General features: G+C 44.8%; 1 protein-coding gene across 3 annotated transcripts in view; it reads left to right on the top strand.

Annotated features, from left to right (window-relative positions):
• PHF20L1 (PHD finger protein 20 like 1) overlaps positions 1-20,731 on the top strand; it is an 802,667-nt gene that overhangs the window by 382,808 nt on the left and 399,128 nt on the right. For all 3 annotated transcript variants that reach the window (XM_085604898.1, XM_085604900.1, XM_085604899.1), the window contains one exon: positions 11,459-11,674. In XM_085604898.1, the coding sequence (XP_085461024.1) occupies positions 11,459-11,674 (216 nt within the window). The remainder of the gene's footprint in view (positions 1-11,458; positions 11,675-20,731) is intronic.

The following is a 20,731-nucleotide window of genomic DNA, read 5'->3' as shown; positions in this document are numbered from 1 at the left end:
ATTCTGCTCATAGCCCCCAGATGGCCCAGGCAGCATTGGTATTCAGAACTGCTCCTGGTGTCCGAAGCGATGCCCATTTGTCTCCTCCCGATGCCAACTCTATTGACCAAGAGCAAGGGTCAAGTGTGTCACCCGGAACCAGCTTCACTGCAGATACATGCTTGGCTCCTGAATTCTTTGAATTTAAAGACCTGAACATTGCACAAGATTGTAAAGAAGTCATAGCTAGGTCAAGAGCTGACAGCACCATCAGGACATACAAACTCAAGTGGAAGCGTTTCTGTATTTGGTGCAGACGTAAGGGTCTAAATCCTTTTAACTCTGCGGCTGAGGAAATACTACCCTATTTACTCTTCTAGGCGAAATCTGGTCCCACACACTCTTCGGATAGGGTTCATCTGGCTGCTTTTTTGAGATACAGGCGAGTGCCTGACTGTCCATCGTTATGGTCATCAAGTTTGGTGAAAGAATTCATGAAAGGCCTGCTTTGAACTTTTCCACCGGTCAAGGCTCCACCTCCTAAGTGACAGCTGAATGTAGTACTGTCTCAATTGATGAGGAGACCATTTGAACCTATTCACAAAGCGGAATTAAAATTCTTAACCTGGAAAGTCGCTCTTCTCGTGGCTCTCACCTCTGCAAGAAGGGTTGGTGAAATACAGGCGTTCACTATATCTCACCCTTTCCTGTGTTTTATCAATGATGCAGTAATGTTATGAACAAACCCTAAGTTCGTCCCGAAGGTGCCTTCTCAGTTCCATTTGAATGAACCAGTGGTCCTCAGGACTTTTTTCCCTAACCCTGCCACTCCTGCTGAAAAAACTGTTCGAGGCATATGAGCTGCAGATTACACACTATTCATAGATTGCCATCTGGTGTTGGGCCCGGATGTTTGCACTTGTTTTTGTCCTGGAAAGTCTATGGAAGTCACGAGATAGGTGACTCCTCATTAGGATGCTAGTGCGCATGGGCATCGGCTCCATCCTCAGATTGTTTTTTTCTGCCATCGGGCTCGGATGTGTTTCTCGCGCTCCAGTTTGGAACCGTTACCGATTCTACTTTCGACGTGCAATCCTTCACCCTTTTCGACGGTAATGTCTCGATCGCGTTTCAAAATCGACACGAGTCTCAACAGCTTCGAAGTCTTCGATTCCGGTCGTCGACGAAGGCCTTAGGGCCTACCTGGGCCTTATCTTCGGGCTCATAGAAAGGACGCCGTTCAAGAAGTGTCCTCAATGCCGGTCGAAGTTTCCCCACACCGATCTGCATGAGGTGTGCAACCTCTGCCTGTTACCGGAGCGCGAGGCCAGAGACTGTCCAGCTTGCGCCTCTTTCCGCTCCAAGAAGACCATTCGGGACCGACAAGCTCGAAGAACCATGGCCCGCTCGTTGGCATCTATCCCAGACGACATCTTCCAAGAAGACGTTGACGTGCCAGAGCAGGAGCGGGTCGAAGAAGGCCTCATCAGCGCCTCCGAAGCAGATGACTCCGACGTCGAGGACATCACTCCGGCACAGCGGGTCATAAGTAGAGACGTCGACCCCGAACCCCCCCCAGCACCCACCCCCCCTCCCATACCATCTAAAAAGGCTTAGGTCACACCTTCACCTTCGGGCCCAGGTGCACACCGAAAGACTGCTTCCCATGCCCCGCCCCCGGCAAAAAAGCCTACTAAGCCTTCAGGCGACTCTGGCTCGAGTCAGCCTACCCTCGGTGCCGAAACACACTCGCCTGCACCGAGAAAGAAGCCGTCGTCCTCCTCATCCACGTCGACCGCTGCTTCCACATCTAAGCACTCGGCACCGAACACAGGCACCGGCTCCTCGACACCGAAAAGACACTCAGAGCCGAGCAAAAAACTACCCCTAAAGGACTCGCATGCTCCGGAGCCTAAAAAGGCCTCGGAACCGAAGAAATAACAGGTTCCACCGGGCACAGAGACTGTAAAGACCCACGGTTCGAAACCAAAAGAGCACAGAACCGCTACTAAGATGGTGCCGAAGGATCTGCCTCCTACAGAAGAACTGTTTAAACCAGATCATACTCAAAAAACTCTTATAAAGGATCCTAAAACTGGTCTCTTGGCTCCAAGAAAAGACCACTGGATACGCCTGCACCGGCTCCACCACCTAAAAAGGGGAACATTGCCACCTCTCCTCTAAGGATCCCTTCTCCTCCACCTCCTCCTCCCCCACCACGCCGCTCTCCTACACCATCTCCATCTCCAGTGGATGATGATGACGATAACATCTCTGATGACACGGGGGGTGCGGACAATCCGCCACTAGGGGACCCTGGTCCACCTGCTTCCCCAGACCCCTGGGATGACTATAACTCTCCAGATGTCCTTAACGTCCCACAGGATGACATCTACCCTTCCAGGCCAATGAACTCATATAAGAGGGTAAGGTTATCACCAATACCTCCATCCGTTGTGCCCTAGACGTAGCAGATACTGCTTCAAGGGCAATAAACACAAGTGTCCTTTTGCGTAGGCATGCCTGGTTACGCATATCAGCTTTTAAACCTGAAGTCCAAAGTTCCATCCTCAACCATCCATTCGATCAGGAACACCTATTTGGCCCTAACGTAGACCTATCCCTTGAAGAAATAAAAAAGGATACAGACACAGCAAAATCTATGGGAGCCCTGCAGTCGCAAGCTCCCAGACGTTCCTTTCGTCGCTCATCCTACAAGAGCACCCCAAGAGGCTACTCCTTAGATGGGCCCTCCACTTCTTACAAAGCTCCCACCCAATCCACCTTCACCAGAGTTTACCAGAGAGGAGGCTACAGGGGCAACAATAACAAGGGCAGAGGAAAAACCAACAACACCCGCTCTGCCTTCACCCCTACCCAGTGACTTCCCTCCACTTCCCCCAGACCATTCCACTCCAGTCGGGGGAAGACTACAACATTTCCTTCCTGTCTGGACCACCATCACATCAGAAAGGTGGGTGAAACGAATAGTTCAATCTGGTTAATGTCTCAAACTTACCTCTACCACCCCAAACATACCACCCAAACAGCGTCCAATGTCACACGAACATTTGTCAGTGCTAAAGCACGAGGTAATCTCCCTCCTACAAAAAGGTGCAATAGAACCCGTTCCCCTGCAACAACAAAACACAGAAGTTTACTCCCTGTATTTTCTCATACCAAAGAAGGACGGCTCTCTGAGACCTATTCTAGACCTCAGACCCCTAAACCTATTCATTCACTCAGACCATTTCCACATGGTCACACTTCAGCAGGGCCTTCCTCTCCTTTCACATGGCGACTTCCTTGCTACCATAGATCTCAAGGACGCCTACTTTCATATACCCATTTACGCGGCGCACAGAAAGTATCTCAGGTTTGTAGTGGACGGGCAACACTATCAATTCAAAGTACTCTCGTTCGGAGGCACAAACAGCTCCGCGGGTATTCACCAAGTGCCTAGCAGCCCATTTAAGAAGACAACACATTCACGTCTTCCCATATCTCGACGACTGGCTCATAAAAGCCAGCTCATACAACCAGTGTGTACAACACACTCGCGCCACTATCCAACTACTTCTCTGCCTGGGGTTAACAGTAAACCACACCAAGTCCCATCTGCAACCGTCCCACACACAACAATACCTCGGTGCCACAATAGACACCTCAACAGTGCTAGCCTATCCCAGTCCAGCCAGGATAGCAAGCATGCAGGCTCTCCTCTCCAAACTTCAGCCGCAACACACTTCCAGCTAGAGTGTTCATGCAACTCATAGGGATGATGGCCTCTTGCATATTTATAGTGCCTCACGCAAGACTCCAGATGCGTCCTCTACAAGAGTGCTTAGCACGCCAATGGAACCAGGCTCAAGGTCAGCTAACAGATCTGCTGTTGGTAGACAGTCGCACTCATCGCTCTCTGCAGTGGTGGAACACCAAGAACCTTTCCAAAGGGCGACCGTTCCTAGAGCCAGTTCCTCAAATAGTCATGACAGCGGACGCATCGCTCTCTGGCTGGGGAGCTCACTTCGTGCATCACGCCATACCATGCAGGACAGGTGGACACCTCAACAAAAGTTACTCCACATCAACCACCTGGAGTTACTAGCCATATTCCTAGCCTTAAAAGCATTCCAAAAGCAAATATCAGGCAAAGCTGTCTTAGTCCGAACGGACAATATGACTGCCATGTACTACATACAAAAACAAGGCGGGACACACTCTGCAGCTCTCCCAGCTAGCACAGAGCATATGGAGATGGGCTATACCTCAAAATATTTTTCTCCTAGCCCAACATGTCCCAGGAGTCCAAAACACCATTGCAGATCTGTTAAGTCGTCAAACGCAAGAGATCCACGAGTGGGAACTTCATCCGCAGGTTCTACAACTGTTCTTTCAAATGTGGGGGCAACCACAGGTAGACCTCTTAGCCACCCACAAACGCCAAATGCCCAAGCTTCGCCGCCAGATATCCTCCCCCATTGCCCAAAGGCAATGCGATATGGATGAACTGGTAAGGCAGATTTGCGTACGCTTTTCCGCCTCTCCCACTCATTCCACTGGTGGTGCGCAAACTACAGCAACATTCACTGACTCTCATTCTAGTTGCTCCAGCTTGGGCCAGACAACCGTGGTACACCACAGTGCTAGAACTGTCCGTAGTTCCACACCAAAAATTACACCTCTCACCACGCTTCTTAACCCAGAACCATGGAGAGATCAGACACCCGGATCCAGCTCAACCTTGCGATCTGGCTCCTGAGGTCTTAGAATTCGGTTACCCTAACCTTCCCCCTGACTGTACGAACGTCATTAAAGAAGCTAGACGTCCCACCACTAGAGCCTGCTATGCAGCCAAGTGGAAACGTTTTGTGATATATTGTCATAACAATAACATCAATCCCCTAGACATGTCTATCCAACACATCATAGGTTGCTTACTACACCTCCAAAGATGCAACTTAGCCTATACATCTATTAGGCTACAACTTGCTGCCATAACGGCATAGCTACAAAATAGACAGCATCTATCACTTTTCAGAGTACCTGCTATAAAAGCCTTTATGGAAGGCCTCAAAAGAATAATTATTCTCAGAGTACCACCTTCACCTGTGTGGAATTTGAACATCGTTCTCACACGACTGATGGGTCCTCCCTTTGAACCTCTACATAAATGCGAGCTACGATTCCTAACATGGAAAGTTGCTTTCCTAGTGTCCATTACCTCTCTACGAAGAGTTAGTGAGCTACAAGCACTAACTATTCAGGAACCTTTTCTGCAAATTCATCATAATAAGGTTGTTCTCCGAACTAATCCTAAATTCCTTCCTAAAGTCATTTCTGCCTTCCACCCCAATCAGTCTGTGGAGTTGCCCGTATTTTTCTCGCAACCACAGTCGCAGAAAGAGCTCTTCATACATTAGATGTAAAAAGAGCATTCCTATATTACATTGAGAGAACACAACCCTTTCGTAAGACAAAACAACTTTTCGTGTCTTTCTCACCACCACACAAAGGCAACCCCATATCAAAATCGGGGATAGCTAGATGAATTGTTGAATGTATACAAATTTGCTACCACAAAGCAAAACATACTTTATCTGTTCCTCCTAAAGCCCACTCTACACGAAAGATAGGGGCTTCCATGGCATTTTTAGGGAACATTCCCTTAGATGACATCTGCAGGGCAGCTACATGGACTACACTGCACACAATGTGCAAACAAAACAAGCTAGTGTGGGCCAGGCTGTACTCAAAACACTATTTCAAGCTACTGCAACAGATACTGGTGGTCGCCGCCTAGGAGTGGTACTGCTATACAATTTATGCATAGTGTGTAATCTGCAGCTCATATGCCTTGAACGGAATATGCTACTTTACAGTATGCATCTGTTCTTGGCATGTAGAGCTGCAGATCTACACACGCCCACCCGCCTCCCCGGCTACCTTTATCTGTTCCAGTAAGATCTTATTTAGATACACCATACATGGGCATATTTATGTTTCCTACTAAGCTCCATCATTTCCCTGGTGGCGAAAAACAATCTGAGGATGGAGCCGATACCCATGCGCACTAGCATCCTAAGGAGGAGTCACCTATCTTGTGACCTCCAAAGACTTTCCAGGACAAATACAATTGCAAACATCCGGGCCCAACACCAGATGGCGATCTATGCATAGTGTCTAGATCTGCAGCTCTACATGCCAAGAACAGATGCATACTGGTAAGTAGCATATTCCTTACAAACTCTGGACATAAAAAGATGTCTCAAGTTCTACTTGCAACGGACAAAAGAAACATGCATATTAAATCAGTTGTTTGTAGCTTACGGCCAAAACTGCCAAGGAACTGCAGTCACCAGAGCTACCATGCTAGATGGGTAGCAAATGCAATACAATTTTGCTTTATCACGAACTGTACAAGCGCATTCCACTAGAGCAGTCTCAGCCTTGGCTGCTCTCTTTGCAGGAGTGCCACTGGAGAAGATCTGTACAGCGGCAACGTGGAAGAGAACACACACGTTCGCACAGCATTACTGCCTGGAGTCTTCGCACAGAGCTGATGCAGCTGTTGGACAGGCAGTACTACGAAGCCTGTTTCACTAAGGTAGAGACCGCTTTTGTTTTACTATGTACTGGTGAATGTTGTTATTTGCACTAATATGACCATGTCTAGGTCTACTATGGTATATGTAGCATCTTTGAGTGTTTTTTCTCTTGGTAATGGAATATGTTTGCTTTGCACTCTATCTTCTTTCATGTTTAGGTTACTGAGTGATATTTTGGCACTACCCACCATCCACTATAGTGCTTAACAACTAATACACGTGCGTATATATATGGATCAGTTGTTATTATCCATATGTACACTGCTTGCTATTCTGATTCAGGCATGTGAATCTATGAAAGATACCCCAATACTGGATAAGAAATAAGTTACTTACCTGTAACTGCAGTTATCCAGTATTGGTATCTTTCATAGATTCACATGCACCCACCCTCCTCCCCGGAGAGGCGGTTTCTATATTATGGTGCTTACATCACTTGTGCTGGAAAATCTGAGAGACTCAGCCTCTCTTGGGAAGGTTCTACAGGGTGCTGGTAGCTGATTGGTTGTGTTTTTTAGTTTTGTCTCTTTTACAAAAGGAGACTAATAGGCTATGCAATGCATGTTTGCATTAATTAGGCCTATGGTTTTTTACTATTTACTGCTATGTTATTTGTACCGCGGTACTCCCACCACGATGACGGGAATTATTCAGGCATGTGAATCTATGAAAGATACCAATACTGGATAACTGCAGTTACAGGTAAGTAACTTATTTCTCCTCTCTCAGGAGAATCTCCATTGAGATCATAAGCAACTCTCCCTTCTGCCGACTGAAAAGATAATACATTTATGCCTCTATACTACTGATTCGCTCGTAAAAAAAAAAAAAACCTTAGTAAACTGCCGCCAACAGGGCATGATGGGACACTGGCGGTCGAAGGTGCAATGTCCTATTTACATTGCTTCAGTGCTTCAGCCTGTTCAGGCTACATTACTCTGTATTATTCTTTAACTTACTTTAAAAAGAAGGAAATAGTGTTTTGTGAAGTATGTTTTTAGAAGCTCACTTTTTATTTTGATTTAAGTGCCTTTTAAGGGTATGAACTTTTTTTCTATTACATTTAAAAGTAATTTCATAAACATTGGCAATATACCCTGTTTTTAGTGCTGCAAGAATGTAACATGTCACAATGTCTGTCACATATGTTTCCTGGCCTTTCCAAAGTAAGGTAAAGTAGATGTGACTTTGAAAGAACTGCTCCGGGATCCCCGCACTGGGGTGTGACTATTCAGTGCTTATGGTTTCAGTGGAGATTTCCCTGAGAGAGAACTAGGAATACAGGTAAGAAACCATTCCTTCTTTCTTTTTGGTAATAATCAAAGGTGACTTTTCATATGTTTTCAGGGTGGGGTGTCAGACAATGATTTTTCTTTTCTTAAGGGACTATATTCTAGCCAGGAAACAAGACTCTCTACCACCTCAAATATTTAAAATGTTATGTTACAATCGAATACCGAGAACCATTTTGGGAAATACAAAGAATGTGATGGGTCTAAAGTCCTCAGCATTGCCTATGATTCTCTGCCTCCAAACTAATTTACATTTCTGCATAGCCATCTGCATTTTGTCCCTCGAGCAAAATGGACATTCACACAAGCTCATGAAAGGCTTTTCTTTTTAAATTGACCTTGAAACATCATAGTTGATGTGTTGGTGCCTAAAATGCAGCCACATTTTGTCAGAGTATCTATTGTAAGCTGTACCCAGACTATGTCGGACACATAGTCTTGCATGGCTTGGGTATAGGCTAGTGGAATATGATGAGGCCATAGCCCTTTTAACCATTTACCCATGTGGAAGGGCTGCTTAACGCTTCCTAAATATAACATTCATGTCTGGAATTTCTGTGAATGATGCCTGTGGTGAATCTAGTTTATGTGCTTGGACCTGTGAGTGCTACAATCTGTGTATACCTTGTAGAAGACAAAAAGTCTTTTGTTGGACATTTGTGTGAAACTAACTGTTAGACCTGACATGCTTTTGGTAATGTTTCGCTAAACATTTTGCTTTTTTTCTCAGGGGTTTTGCGTATTCTCTTTTAGTGGCCTTAGGGCTCTTGGCACTTTCCCACTGTGAATGCAGTGTGAAAGTGACCGCGCCCTTCCTCCACATGTTAGGAAGTAGCGCTTACCTGATGTTTTTAAACATGCCACAAGGCTACCTTTGGAGGCCTGTTGGTGCGCACTTGCAACTGTGATGTTTTTAAACATGTCAAGTCTGCCATTGCAGGCCTATGTGTGCGCAATTGCACTTATTCTTAGCATGGCCTTAGTAAACAACTGACCAATCCTGAGGGGACCTTTCACTACCACTAGGGCTCAACTGGGGTAAGTCTTAAGTGGTGAAGCAAATGGTAGGTGAAAGGCAGGGCAGGTACACTTGTATGTTCCCTGCCCAGGTAGTGAAGAATACCCATTTGTGTTTTCACTACCTATGAGGTATGCTCTTCCTATAGGTTAACATGGTGAATGGATGAGATTACTCCAAGCTGTAATAGTGACTTACAGTAGAGCAGCCTCATAATGTTTCCTATCATTGGATTCAGAATGACACTCTCTTCTGTGATAAAGAGGAATTTGTCATTAATAGCTTAAAAATGCTACTTCTAGAAAGTGGGCATTCGTCTGCTCTAAAACTCTTTGTGCTCCTTTTAGTTTGACTCCGATCCACACTGGAGGAGCATATCTATGCATTCTCCAGAGGCCGCTATAAACATTGGGCATGCAACTGGAACGACAGCCCTCTGCCATTTGAGGGCCTGGCTGGCTAGATTAGAGGAAGAGGTTTTGACACTTGGCATCTTGGAGCCAGATCATGGCCCCCACTAAAGATTAAGTTCCACATTCCCCATGGCAAACTGGACTGAAATTTAGGATAGACCTCTGTGGTTCAAAGGGAAACAGTCTGAATCACTCCTAACTTCAAAGACACACTACAGTATAACTACTGGTGCCATACTTCAGCAGGGTAGAGATGCACTTATGGGGATATGGGACAGGTGATCCTGGAACTGGGTGGTGCACACAGCCAGAGGAATCTCTTGTGCACAAGGAGTATTACTGCCATTGGAAGGGACCGTGCACCCTTCCTTAGTGGTGAGCGGATTCACCAGTTGCCTCATTTCCAGGGAGGTGCAGAGGAGCGGATCCTTGTCCCGTTGTGCATCGTATTGCCTGTGTGCTACTTTGATCGACGTGTGTCTGACCGGGTGCCTCCTTCTTCAAAGAGGCTTCCCTGCTTTATCCCCCATTCATTGATTGTTCCTATTGTGCCCTCAATGCAGTGGACCAACTGCCCTCTCCTCACACAGCCTCAATGACTTCGTGTTGCCACTTACTTTTACCCAGATTGGGCCTGGGTGATGAGAGAAATTGCCTAGGCTAAGGAATGCTTCTGAGAGCGATCAGAAGCAGGTTAAGAGAATGATTGATCCTCCCCTCCCCCACCTCACCCGCGCTTCCCAAAACTAAGCAGGTCCTGTAAGGCACAGTGTGGAATCCTTCGATTGAACAACTATCGCCCTCAGCCCGCTTCTACACCGCATACCGTGGGTGAACTTCCCAAGTAGTGGGCAAACCCCTATTTGTCAACTGCCACCTAATTAGCCCTGCTACCTACCCCCTACCTTCTTTCCTGGGACCTTGACTAAGTGTGACTCCGGCCGTGATCGGCCTAGTATAAGGGGGAAGGTTTTCTTTATCTTCAGTCAGTTAGGTATAAGGTAGTCGGGGTTAGCTGAATGTTGGAGGAGGGCATGTGCATTATCCACGGACCTGCAGGATATCATTTGCATTGTATTACAGTGCTATGTGCATGTGTCTGCGAATGTGCTCCATATGGACCTATGGACCAGCATAATATCCGTGGCACCTCGTATCGGTACTTAGTGAGTGTGTTGGAGTGACTGCCTGTTATTAATTACACTGCGCGTTGGTGTTGCTTTATATGTTTATTCCTTGCCAAAAGAATACTACGTTTGACATTGTTTTTTTACCCATTTGGCCTTGACCCACGGTGCTTTTTAAAAGTGTTGTAATTATCTGTGTGTACACATTTCTGATATCGTTGTAATCTGGGCTTTTCCCCCCTATAAATGTGTAGCATCGAATTATAATAATTGCCAGGGTGGGCCTCGTTCTGACATTTCGCACCACATAATGGTGCTGGGGGGTAAAGTAGGAACTTTCCCAAAAGGGCTCATTACTGATGTCATTTTTACAGGGTTGGGCCTAATACTGCTAGTGGTTTTTCCAAATGTGATATATGCCCAGAAATCCATGATGTTCATGTTGTGTTAATTAATGTGTCTGTGAAATGCGAGCTTTATTTACATACACCGTGTGTGAAGTCTATTTTGTGACACTCAGTGTATTTATTGTGTGAGAATGCTATACCAATGCTTTACACAGTACCTATGTGAAAAGCCTGACTGCTCAGTGCCAAGCTACTCAAGGGTGAGCTCAGGTTATACAGTGAATGTAACCACCCACCCCTGACAGGAGCGGTAGGTTCTGCCTGGCTAGTGCCTTGCCTCAGCCAACCAGAACTTGCCAGTTCCAACACTAACCTTTTCATTGAACCAAGCTGTGCACTGTCTCAGGTTTACTTAGTTTACCTTTCCTGCAGTATGACTTTGAGTGAGTTTTCTGCATAAAGGTCAAAAACAGTGTCTCTGCCCACTGCAGACAGTGGTTTGACAAATACTAAATTTTACTTTTTTCTATAATGAGCAGATCCCAGTCCAAAGTCTCACCAGAATTACAAGTTGCGAAATATATTTTTACAGTAGTGATTTTCAGTGTTATCATATCATATTTCAGGACTTTTTTTTCAAGAGTTTCATGCCTGTTATAATGTTATGTTTCTAGCACCTTTATCCCAAGTATCTGCCTTACGTTTGGAGCTGCCTTTGAATAACAATTTGAAGTTACCTAAAGTGAGCAAAAAGAAAAGGTCCTCCGTATCGATGACCTCAGATGGGACCGATGCAAGTGTCCCTGTTCCAGTTAAGGAGAAAACTGTTGAAAACCTGCAGGAGAAAATGTCAAAGAAGGTGATTGAGAAGGACAAGCATTCTGAAGTTGGTAAACTACAGTGTTTTTTGTTTTTTACTATTTTTTTTACTATTGCCCATTCTGTACACTTCTGCCATAGATTAACATTAGGGGCACATGATGTATATGAATTACTTTTAAAAGATCTGATGTAGTTATGTGACTTGGGCAGACTAGAAATGTAAGGTTCTCTTCCTGTGTTTCAAGCATTCTGCCTTGCTATATGGGATACCCCCTTATTTGGGGAATGTAATTATTTATTAGATGGATTGTGTTGAAACAGATGAGTGCAATGAACATTCATTAACTCCTTCACACTCTTAAAACGAATGGATTCAGAATGTTTCCTCTATTACTGTGACAGTCTTTCCATTTAGGTTGTATCAAATTTTTCTTTGTGTGTGCTCAATTATGTTTTTTTTTTTAATATGGCATTCATCATGAATAACATGACTCAAAGTTTAATAGGAATTATACTTCTATCATTTATCTTGTGAGTTATGTTCAGTCAAAAACTACTGTTGGATGTTAGTCAGTGATATCCAGGTTATATATTGTATGTGGTATCTTTTGGATGAAATAAAGTATAAATTCCGAAACTGAATTAAAATCTCATTGAACCTGGTGCAACATTAAGTGTACAGTGGAATCTTGTATTGGGACTCTGAATCTTGTTGTAACTAATGGATGGAATGCTGTGTGTCAGGATAGGGACTTCACTGGTAATAGATATCTTCCATTAAACCACTTTATTTGATCTCTTCAGCCTACTGACCTAAAAGTCTTGCCATATGTGTTTAGTAACCAAGAGCTAATACTTACGTTAATATGTCTTTTGAATGACCCGCAAGTCTTGGAGAATTGGAGTGCCAACCCTTGTTTTCTTGCTGGCTGGTAAAGGTAAAACTGAGATCCCTGCTCGCTCTTTGATTCTCTAAGGTGGCTGCGAGTTGAGAGGTCTAAGGGCGGATTTGTCAGGCTCCTATACCCGCTCAGGTCTTTTATGTACTAGTAATGCTTGTGCTCAAGTCACAGAATGGCAACAAGGTAGAATAACACTGCAACATGTAGTCTAGTCACAGCGTATTACAGCATGTGTATTGCCCACCTCAAATGACCAGCTGCCACATGGCTACAAATAAAGTGCAATTTAAACAAAATGAGAGGCAACACAAAATGGTACAACAATGAGTCAAAAGACTAAAGTCAGTTCTTCCCAGATTTTCTTAGATGCGCGTTGCAATTTCTTTATTTTCTTGTAACCTTTATACAGTTGCGTACAGCCAATGCGTTTCACCCCCAACGGGGCTTCTTCAGGGCAAAATAATAGTAGGCACAGTTCAAGTAAGCAAATAAAATTGCCAGGAGCTGAATCAGTCAATCACGTTCTTCAAGTTATGCGACTTCAAATGTTCAGGCGTCCTTGCTATAGTGAGTAGAGATCTTGCGTATCTATGTCAATCCGGTTGCTTCCAACGTTATTCAAATAAGTGAATCCATCCAATTTCGAGAAATACTCTGTGCCCGGCCTAATGCATCCTAGTGATGCTTGTACTGTGGGTAGATTTATCCTAATCTGGTTCAAGATTTTGTTGAGTTCAGCGGGCCAGAAGAGGTGCTTTAAGTGCACCCAAATCCTAGGCCCATACCCCACAACAAATGTGTGACTATGTGAGTGCCAAACACTGGAGCTACCGATGTCCATTAATAAATTTCAAGCTGCTTTCAAGTTTGTTGATGTATGCAGAGGCAAGTAACGACTGAGTCCCTGGAACTGTGAGCCAAATTTCCCCTGTGACGAGTACTTGATAAGTGGCATTGCGCTATTGCAACTTCTCTCTTCACTGCTAACCCTCCTGCTAATTATATTTGAGGAACAAACTGTACATCTTCTGAATGTCTCTGTAAGGAGGAACACAGTAGATATTTGACTGTGTTTGCATTTATGAAACTTTGTGCATGCATGTGTGGCTACGACTGTGCAAAATGGCATTTGTACATTATTTTTGGACTTTCAATAAATGAAATCAGTTTAAAACTCAAGGTGTACTTAACAGACCCTTATCAGCACTTTTACAAAAATAATAGTGTTATAGAATGTTTGGATGTTGATTGAATGCTTTCTACATGCCTTACACGCAGTGTAGCGTGCAGATGCTGCAGGTTGTTATTTGAAATGTAAGTTTCAGTTTAGGGATGACTCGTGGTCCCTCCCTGAAACCCATAATACACCAGGTCAAAAAGCACCTTCAAATGATCGGATTTTCTAAGAGCCAGGTCCTGTAAGAATTTCTCATACCTGGATGCTTATAGAGAACATGTCTTCCCGATTTGACCCCAAGCGTAACAATAATTTCTTGTGGTTGGACCATCACTGGGTTTACAGTCTTTGCATGCCCAGAGGCCACGAGCAATCTAGCTGTTAGGCTTGCCAGGCCTGCAAAACAAAATGAAAATTAGACATCACTTACCCATGGCTCCAAAGACATTGAATTAATCTACTCCAAAGGAGAAGGTTTATCCAGTATAAGGGGGGCCCAGTGAAACCTGGAGAAGGTTTATCCAGTATAAGGGGGGCCCAGTGAAACTTGGACCTAGATACTTCAAATGCCATCCAAGGATCGTTCCTCCAGGGCTTAACTTTGACAAGTGTCTCCAAGTCAAGACAGACACTCATCTCGAGAGAGCCCCCCCCCCCCCCCCCCCCCCCCCCCCCCCAAGACCAAGTCATAGCGGTCTTACCAATCTGTTCCAGCCACTGTCTACGAACCCTCTTGGCCCTGACAGTCTGCCTCCACTCCAGAAAAGCCTAGAACGGTGGGCACAGAGCTTTACAGTCCCACCATACCGTACCGACCCCAAGGTGCTGAAGTGAAGTAGTGTTTTAGACCAGTTTGGTTGACCCCTTCCCTCCCACCCCCCAACAAGAATTTAAAACAGAAGGACGCCAGCCGTTTCTTAGCTTCCATCAAGCCATGTACTTCAGCCCCCATGTAGCCCTGTTTCTCGACCTCCGCATTAATGTTAGTTTTCACCTACGCCAAAGCATTCCACACATACTCGTTTTAGGACATTGGCTTTGACCCTCAGGACCCATACTATGATGTGTATCCTTGAGTGCGATTCCAGTCTAAAGCCCTACCTTATGAAAGCTTCACTCTTAGATGACACAACAGTGTACCACATAATCACTCAGAAGGCAGCAGTTCTCCATAAGATAAAGCTGCATGTCTTGGAAAAAGAGAACAACTTCTTGGTAGGGACCTTATAAAAAAATGGAGATGTCTTTGCAGTTCTTGCCAATGCTTAAGAGTATGATAAACTCTGTGTCAGAGAACTTTAAAGACCATTAAAAGTGAGGGTAGCAACGGCTAAAGTGATAGAGATCCAAACCATTACCTGACCCCCCCCTTCCACCCCCCCCCCCCCCAACTCATGGAACATGTACCATTAGGCTCCCTAGTAGTGCACACTGTAACAAACAGTATGGCTTAAGAACGAGTTACAGTGGGAAGGGGCGACCATCACCAACTTAATTGCTCTCTTCTGAAGGTATGAAAGGTACCATTGCGAGAAGATGGAGGAGCTTCTCCATAGTGTTTACCACAAACATGGTAGAGAGTTTGTACAAGGGAAGCACAGACATTCATTGTAGCTCGGAGTGTCAGGTTTCCTTCCCAAAGTACAGCAGACCATCAGCATCCCTTTCAAAGGCGACAATTTGTTTGTCCCACAAGCAGAATCCTGTGAGGAAATGGGCTCTATTATATGGTGTGCTTATGCAACATTAAGCCCATCCTGATTCTGAAGTCGAAATTAATATAACAAGTTCTAGTGCGCAACATGCGCAAATATGTCACTTTGTTGCCTTCAGTCTTCTGTGCCCTCAACGGTTACTCAAGAAGCTTGAACCAGAGACTGTTTTCTGCCCTCCTAGGTAGACGTGCTAATGACTCCCAGGAAAGGAGACAAGAGGCCTGCGCTGGAGAGAGGTGTTCCCTCTCTCCTGCAGGAAGCCTCACAGGGGTTGGCACAAAAGGCGAGCTTTAAAAAAGCAGATTTTAAAGAGCAAATGGGGATCACTTGGGAGAGGGACAGCCTCGTTGTTTAGGCAGACCAGCTGACCCCCTCTGGGGAGGATAGGGGAAACCTGTTGTCAAACCGAGATTTCAGGGTTGTGTTGCTTCCATAGTAACCACACCTCTGGGTTGGGCTAGGGAGCTCTGGATGCTGAGAGAGGGGTTCTGTCATGTTGTTAGTGTGCAGACTGATTTATCTTGGACTAGCCAAATGCCACACTTCCTAGTAAGTGATAATCAAGAGGAAGGGAATTAGTCGCCGTTTGGTTACCAACTGCATCCTTCCCTGGGCACATTTTCTGAGCATAAATAGGGCCCCCCTGGCTCCCAAAACCCAGATCGTGACTGTACTGGAAGAAGGACTACCTTGCTGCATCATGGGACTGACAAAGAGAGACTGCATTGGCGTGGACTGTACCTGCTGAACCTGGTGGATAACAAAGAAGAGGGACTATGCCTGCTGTGTCCTGCTTGTGGAGAAGCTGTCTCTAAAGCCAAGACAAAGCAAAGAGACTCGAAGAGTCAGTTGATTGACCTTCTTTTCACAGCACAGGACCACAGCAGCTGAGCAGCCTGCTGGGGTAAGGTGTTAGCCAAGAATCTTCAGACCACCACTATGCAGCACCAAAGACCAGGGACCGATGCTCAAAGTTACTTCTGAGTTCACTGAGCCGGGAAGTGCAGCTTGGTCAATCAGAAGCAGAGTTATCGTCCAGGGAAGAATTTGGCTGTGACCTCGATACTGGGTGAATGATAGCCCAGTAGCAACTGAAATTCTACCAGCGCAGAGAAACCTTTGTGGGATGTTGACCCTGTGACCAGGACCACCTCACCCCCTTTGTGGACAAGGAGTAGCTGCAGGTAAGACCCCTGTCAACTGCATCGCGTCCACAGCATTCTTGAGCATCTTCAGCATTCTTTATCCCTTGTATCACTACCATTTCTATGGAAATCCATTGCAATGGGACAAAGTGCCTTGAACTGTCTGGAGACTGCTTTACCTGTGGAGGTAATTGATTCTGATGACCTGGCTGGTCATCTTGACTTGCTCCCTACTGCAGTTGCTCACCTAAAGTGACACCGCATTACACCTAGCCCAAACTCTTGAAGGAAAACGTTCCCAAGTGTCAAAATTGTTGAATTTGCCAGTGCTTGTTCGTGGTTGAGTGAAATGCTTTTGTTTACTCTACCTGGAAAATTCTATATTTCTGGAACCGTCTGGTGTTTTCTTTTTAGGTCGAGCCTGTAACAGCACGCATGCGCTGTTCTGGCGAAGACTTCATGTAGGGGATTTCGAAAACTAACCTAAGAATCGCACACGCTTGTGCGTGTGCTTTTTGTTTTGGCCCACACTATTGGCCTTTGCGTGCGTCTTTTGAACAATGACAGCACTCTAAAGGTGGGCGAATTGCTCCGCCCATGACCTATTGGTGTCGTTTACCCGCACGGCCGGCATGTGGTTTCAATTATCGTGCCCAGATACGGGCGCGATAATTGAAACCAGATGTCTCACTGTGGCACGCGCGCACACGCACCACTGGTTTATGGCTGTAAAGGTGTTTGCAAAGTGGGTGATTTTATTAAAGTTAATCGGAAACATGTTTGGATGGAGAAATAGATGCTAAGACACAACCTATGTGCTCCCCAATAATCTTGTCTTTAAGTAGTCTGCTTCCGCTCTTAGTTCATCTCCCTTCACCACTCCTGAATTCACACACCCTCGCTTTACATGTACCATTTCTAGTTGTTCTCGGCAAAAGCACCGTCTCCAGTATTTCCACCGTCCTTTTAGCACAGCAGTTCAATCCCTATTTTTCAGTATGAGTCGCCTCTCTCGGCGGTATGAGACGCAGCGCTGAACCCCACAGAACAGCAATATAGACGTGACTGCCTGCGGCCGTGGACTGTCTTCTTGGCAGTGCTCGAATCCTTTAAATGTAAAGATAATGATGTGGCGAAGACGGTCACCTCAACCCCTGAAACTGTGATTGCTTCATGTTGTCGCCTTTATTATGCAGGGGGCACCAGGGCACTGCCAGCTAGGGCTCGGAATAGTGGTGTTTTGAAGGATTGCATTAAAGTGGGCCGTGAGAAGGCTTGCACAGAGGCTCCGATAATACTAAGGCATTCTAGCTGCTACTCCATCAGCCCCGGGGACTCCAGGCTACTTTGGGCCACTGATCTGGGGTTCCTTTAAAACAACTGTGAATGACCCATTTACCACTGAGGTCAGATTTATGGGAACACATGATCTATTTTTTAAGAATCGATAACTCCATATCAGAAATACGCTTTAATGACTTTCTGCTTTGCGCAATAATCCTTCGATATTTGCCGCGCCTTCCAAATCTAAATGCTGAACACGGTTTACAACACTCCTCCTCATAAAACGTACCTTCAGCATGTTATGTGCAAAGCGGCCATCCTCAGTTCCGACTCAAGGCTGAAACTAAGAAGTTCTGTGGTCACCCTTACTGATAAGCCATTTATTGAATACCTGGATTTTTTTCTACTGTTGTCCTTACCCCATGGCTGCAGCGAAAACTCAAAGAAATGTTGATTAATGAAACTGAGATGGTGGGCTGTGCCTCCTTTATTACCAAATTCATCCTTAAACAAGAATTTGCAATGCAATAGGTCTCGCATTTACGCGAGTTTGAGCTATTGACATTGCAAATAACAAACCTTTTATTTTTGTTTTTAAAATATAAATAAATGGCATTGTCATTTACAATGCCAATAGCTTAAACTCGCGTAAATGCGAGACCTATTGCATTGCAAATGCTTGTTTGTTGTGGTGTCTAAAAATACATAAAATACAGTATATTTTTATAAATTGGTGTCTGATTTCTTTAGTGTCTTGTCGAGTTCTGCTTTAATTGTTTTGATGCTGTTTAAATGGTTTACACGTGTTCTTTTGTGTAAGCCTTGTTGCTCATAGCCACAGCTACCCAAGGTTGAGCTGAAGGTTTGACAAATGAATCCTACTGATCCTAAAGGGGTTGGCAAGTGTATTATACGTTGAGGTAGCACTATCACTCCATATAATATACCCCTTATCCTCCCACGCACATTTTATCATTTGACTATATGGTCACAATATCTTGATTGTGTTGTAGAGTACCAGGGAATAGGATTTCGATACCTGGCATATGATGGCTGTACCTAGGCAAATGATGGTGAGGTCTACTGCAAGAGCTGTAATCTGTGGTTAGTCTGAAATCGCCACCAGGACTTGTACCCTGAGCAGCACATTGGCACAACACGCATTATTTGCTTATTTGAGCTGTGTAACTTGTATGCTGCATAGCCATCGCATATTTCCAAAACATCCCTGACACGTTCAGCCACCTGTGCCTATTTGATCAACACCACTGATAAAGTGGGTTAGGGTGCATTACATCTGCAGCAATATGGAGTTTTTGAACAACGCATTTGGTGGCAGCAAGCTGACAGTAAAAGTGGAAAGCCAGCTTAGTAAAATATATATTCAAATAATTATAAATAAGCAAACCTACGTGACATTGCATAAAACAGAAATGCCCCATAATACCAAGTTATGTTACGGAATACATTGTTATGTTATGGCGAAGAGGGCATATGTTATAGCGTAATAGATCATTCACTGTGAAGAGTTTGGGGGTCACTATTAACGCTGGACAAGACGGGGCAGTGGTCTCTTCTTGTTTCTTCCAACTGCGTAAAATCCGTAAGGTCGCCCACTTGCTGTCTCACTCAGCACTTACACAAGTTGTGATCGCCTTGGTCCTTTCACGTCTTGACTTCTCTAACTCCATTAATGTTGGTCTGCCCCTGTTTTTGCTTAAACGTCTTCAATTAGTGCAGAATCAGGCCGCAAGACTAATTTATAAACAACCTAAATGGCAATCCGCTAGACCTTGGCTATCTAAACTTCATTGGCTACCAATTGCCCAACGTGCAGCTTTTAAGACAGGTTGTCTGATCTTTAAAGCACTGCATGGTAGGAGTCTTAAATTCATCAGCTGTATGATTGCAAAGCATGTTCCACTGCGTAATTTATGCTCTACTCATCTCCATCTATTGACTCTCCCTACCTTTAAGCGCAAACGTCAAGGAGGGTGCAGGTTATCCTACCTCGCCCCTAAATTTTGGAACGCTTTACCCTTAGCAATCAGGATGTGCGATAATCTGTTGGGATTCAGAAAGGCACTCAAAACTTGGCTGTTTGAGCAAGCTTATGCATGAGTCCCTGCGCCGTAACATTACTTAAGTTTAGCGCCATGAAACCTTTTGGTGACCGTGCTTTTATAAGTTTTTGATAACATAACATCATTGACTGGCTCTACATTTGTGACACATGCACAGGGATGGGATTTTTCACTACAGCTCAGCCTTGCTGAACTTGTCCGCTTCCTTGGTTATAAGTCCTGTATGTTTAGCATTTGAATTTACCTGCTTGCTTTTAGAAATCCTTTATCTAAATGGAAGCTATACAGGGAAGTATGGTCACTGTTTTTTAAGCAGTGCAATTTACTTAGGGACTCCTTCCCAGTTGCATGAGGATACTCCCATATGTCATTAACATGGGTTGCTCTAGCAAACTACAAAATTAACTGACTTGGTTTCCTAGGTGTCTACCCTTACAAATCTGTATAGTTCCAAGGTCTCGGAGCGTAGAATCATGTTTATTGTGATGCCTCTTGAACATTTAGTTGTGTAAACAAGATGGAATCTGAGTTTAAAGGGTCAGAGAGAGTGGGAGTTAGCAGCAAATTTTGATTGCGGCTAATACTTTTTGAGAAGCAGACCCCTATAAATGAGTACCCTTGGGGAACTTCATGGAGGGAGCATATTATTTATTACACCTGCCCCTTATCCAATATTAAAGATATTAGTGACTTTAATGGGTTTTGTAATCTATTGAACTGTTTCTTGACCACTGGATTGCGACCCTCTGTCCCAACTGACCGCTTTCAGTGGAGTCCTTATTGTTGGATTTGTGTACTTTTTATTTTTGAGTTACTGT

The sequence above is a fragment of the Triturus cristatus genome, chromosome 5_1 (genome assembly GCF_964204655.1).
Source record: "Triturus cristatus chromosome 5_1, aTriCri1.1, whole genome shotgun sequence".
In the NCBI taxonomy this organism is placed as follows: Eukaryota; Metazoa; Chordata; class Amphibia; order Caudata; family Salamandridae; genus Triturus; species Triturus cristatus.
Note: the sequence above shows the minus strand (reverse complement) of the source record. Positions and strands in the feature narration are given on the sequence as shown.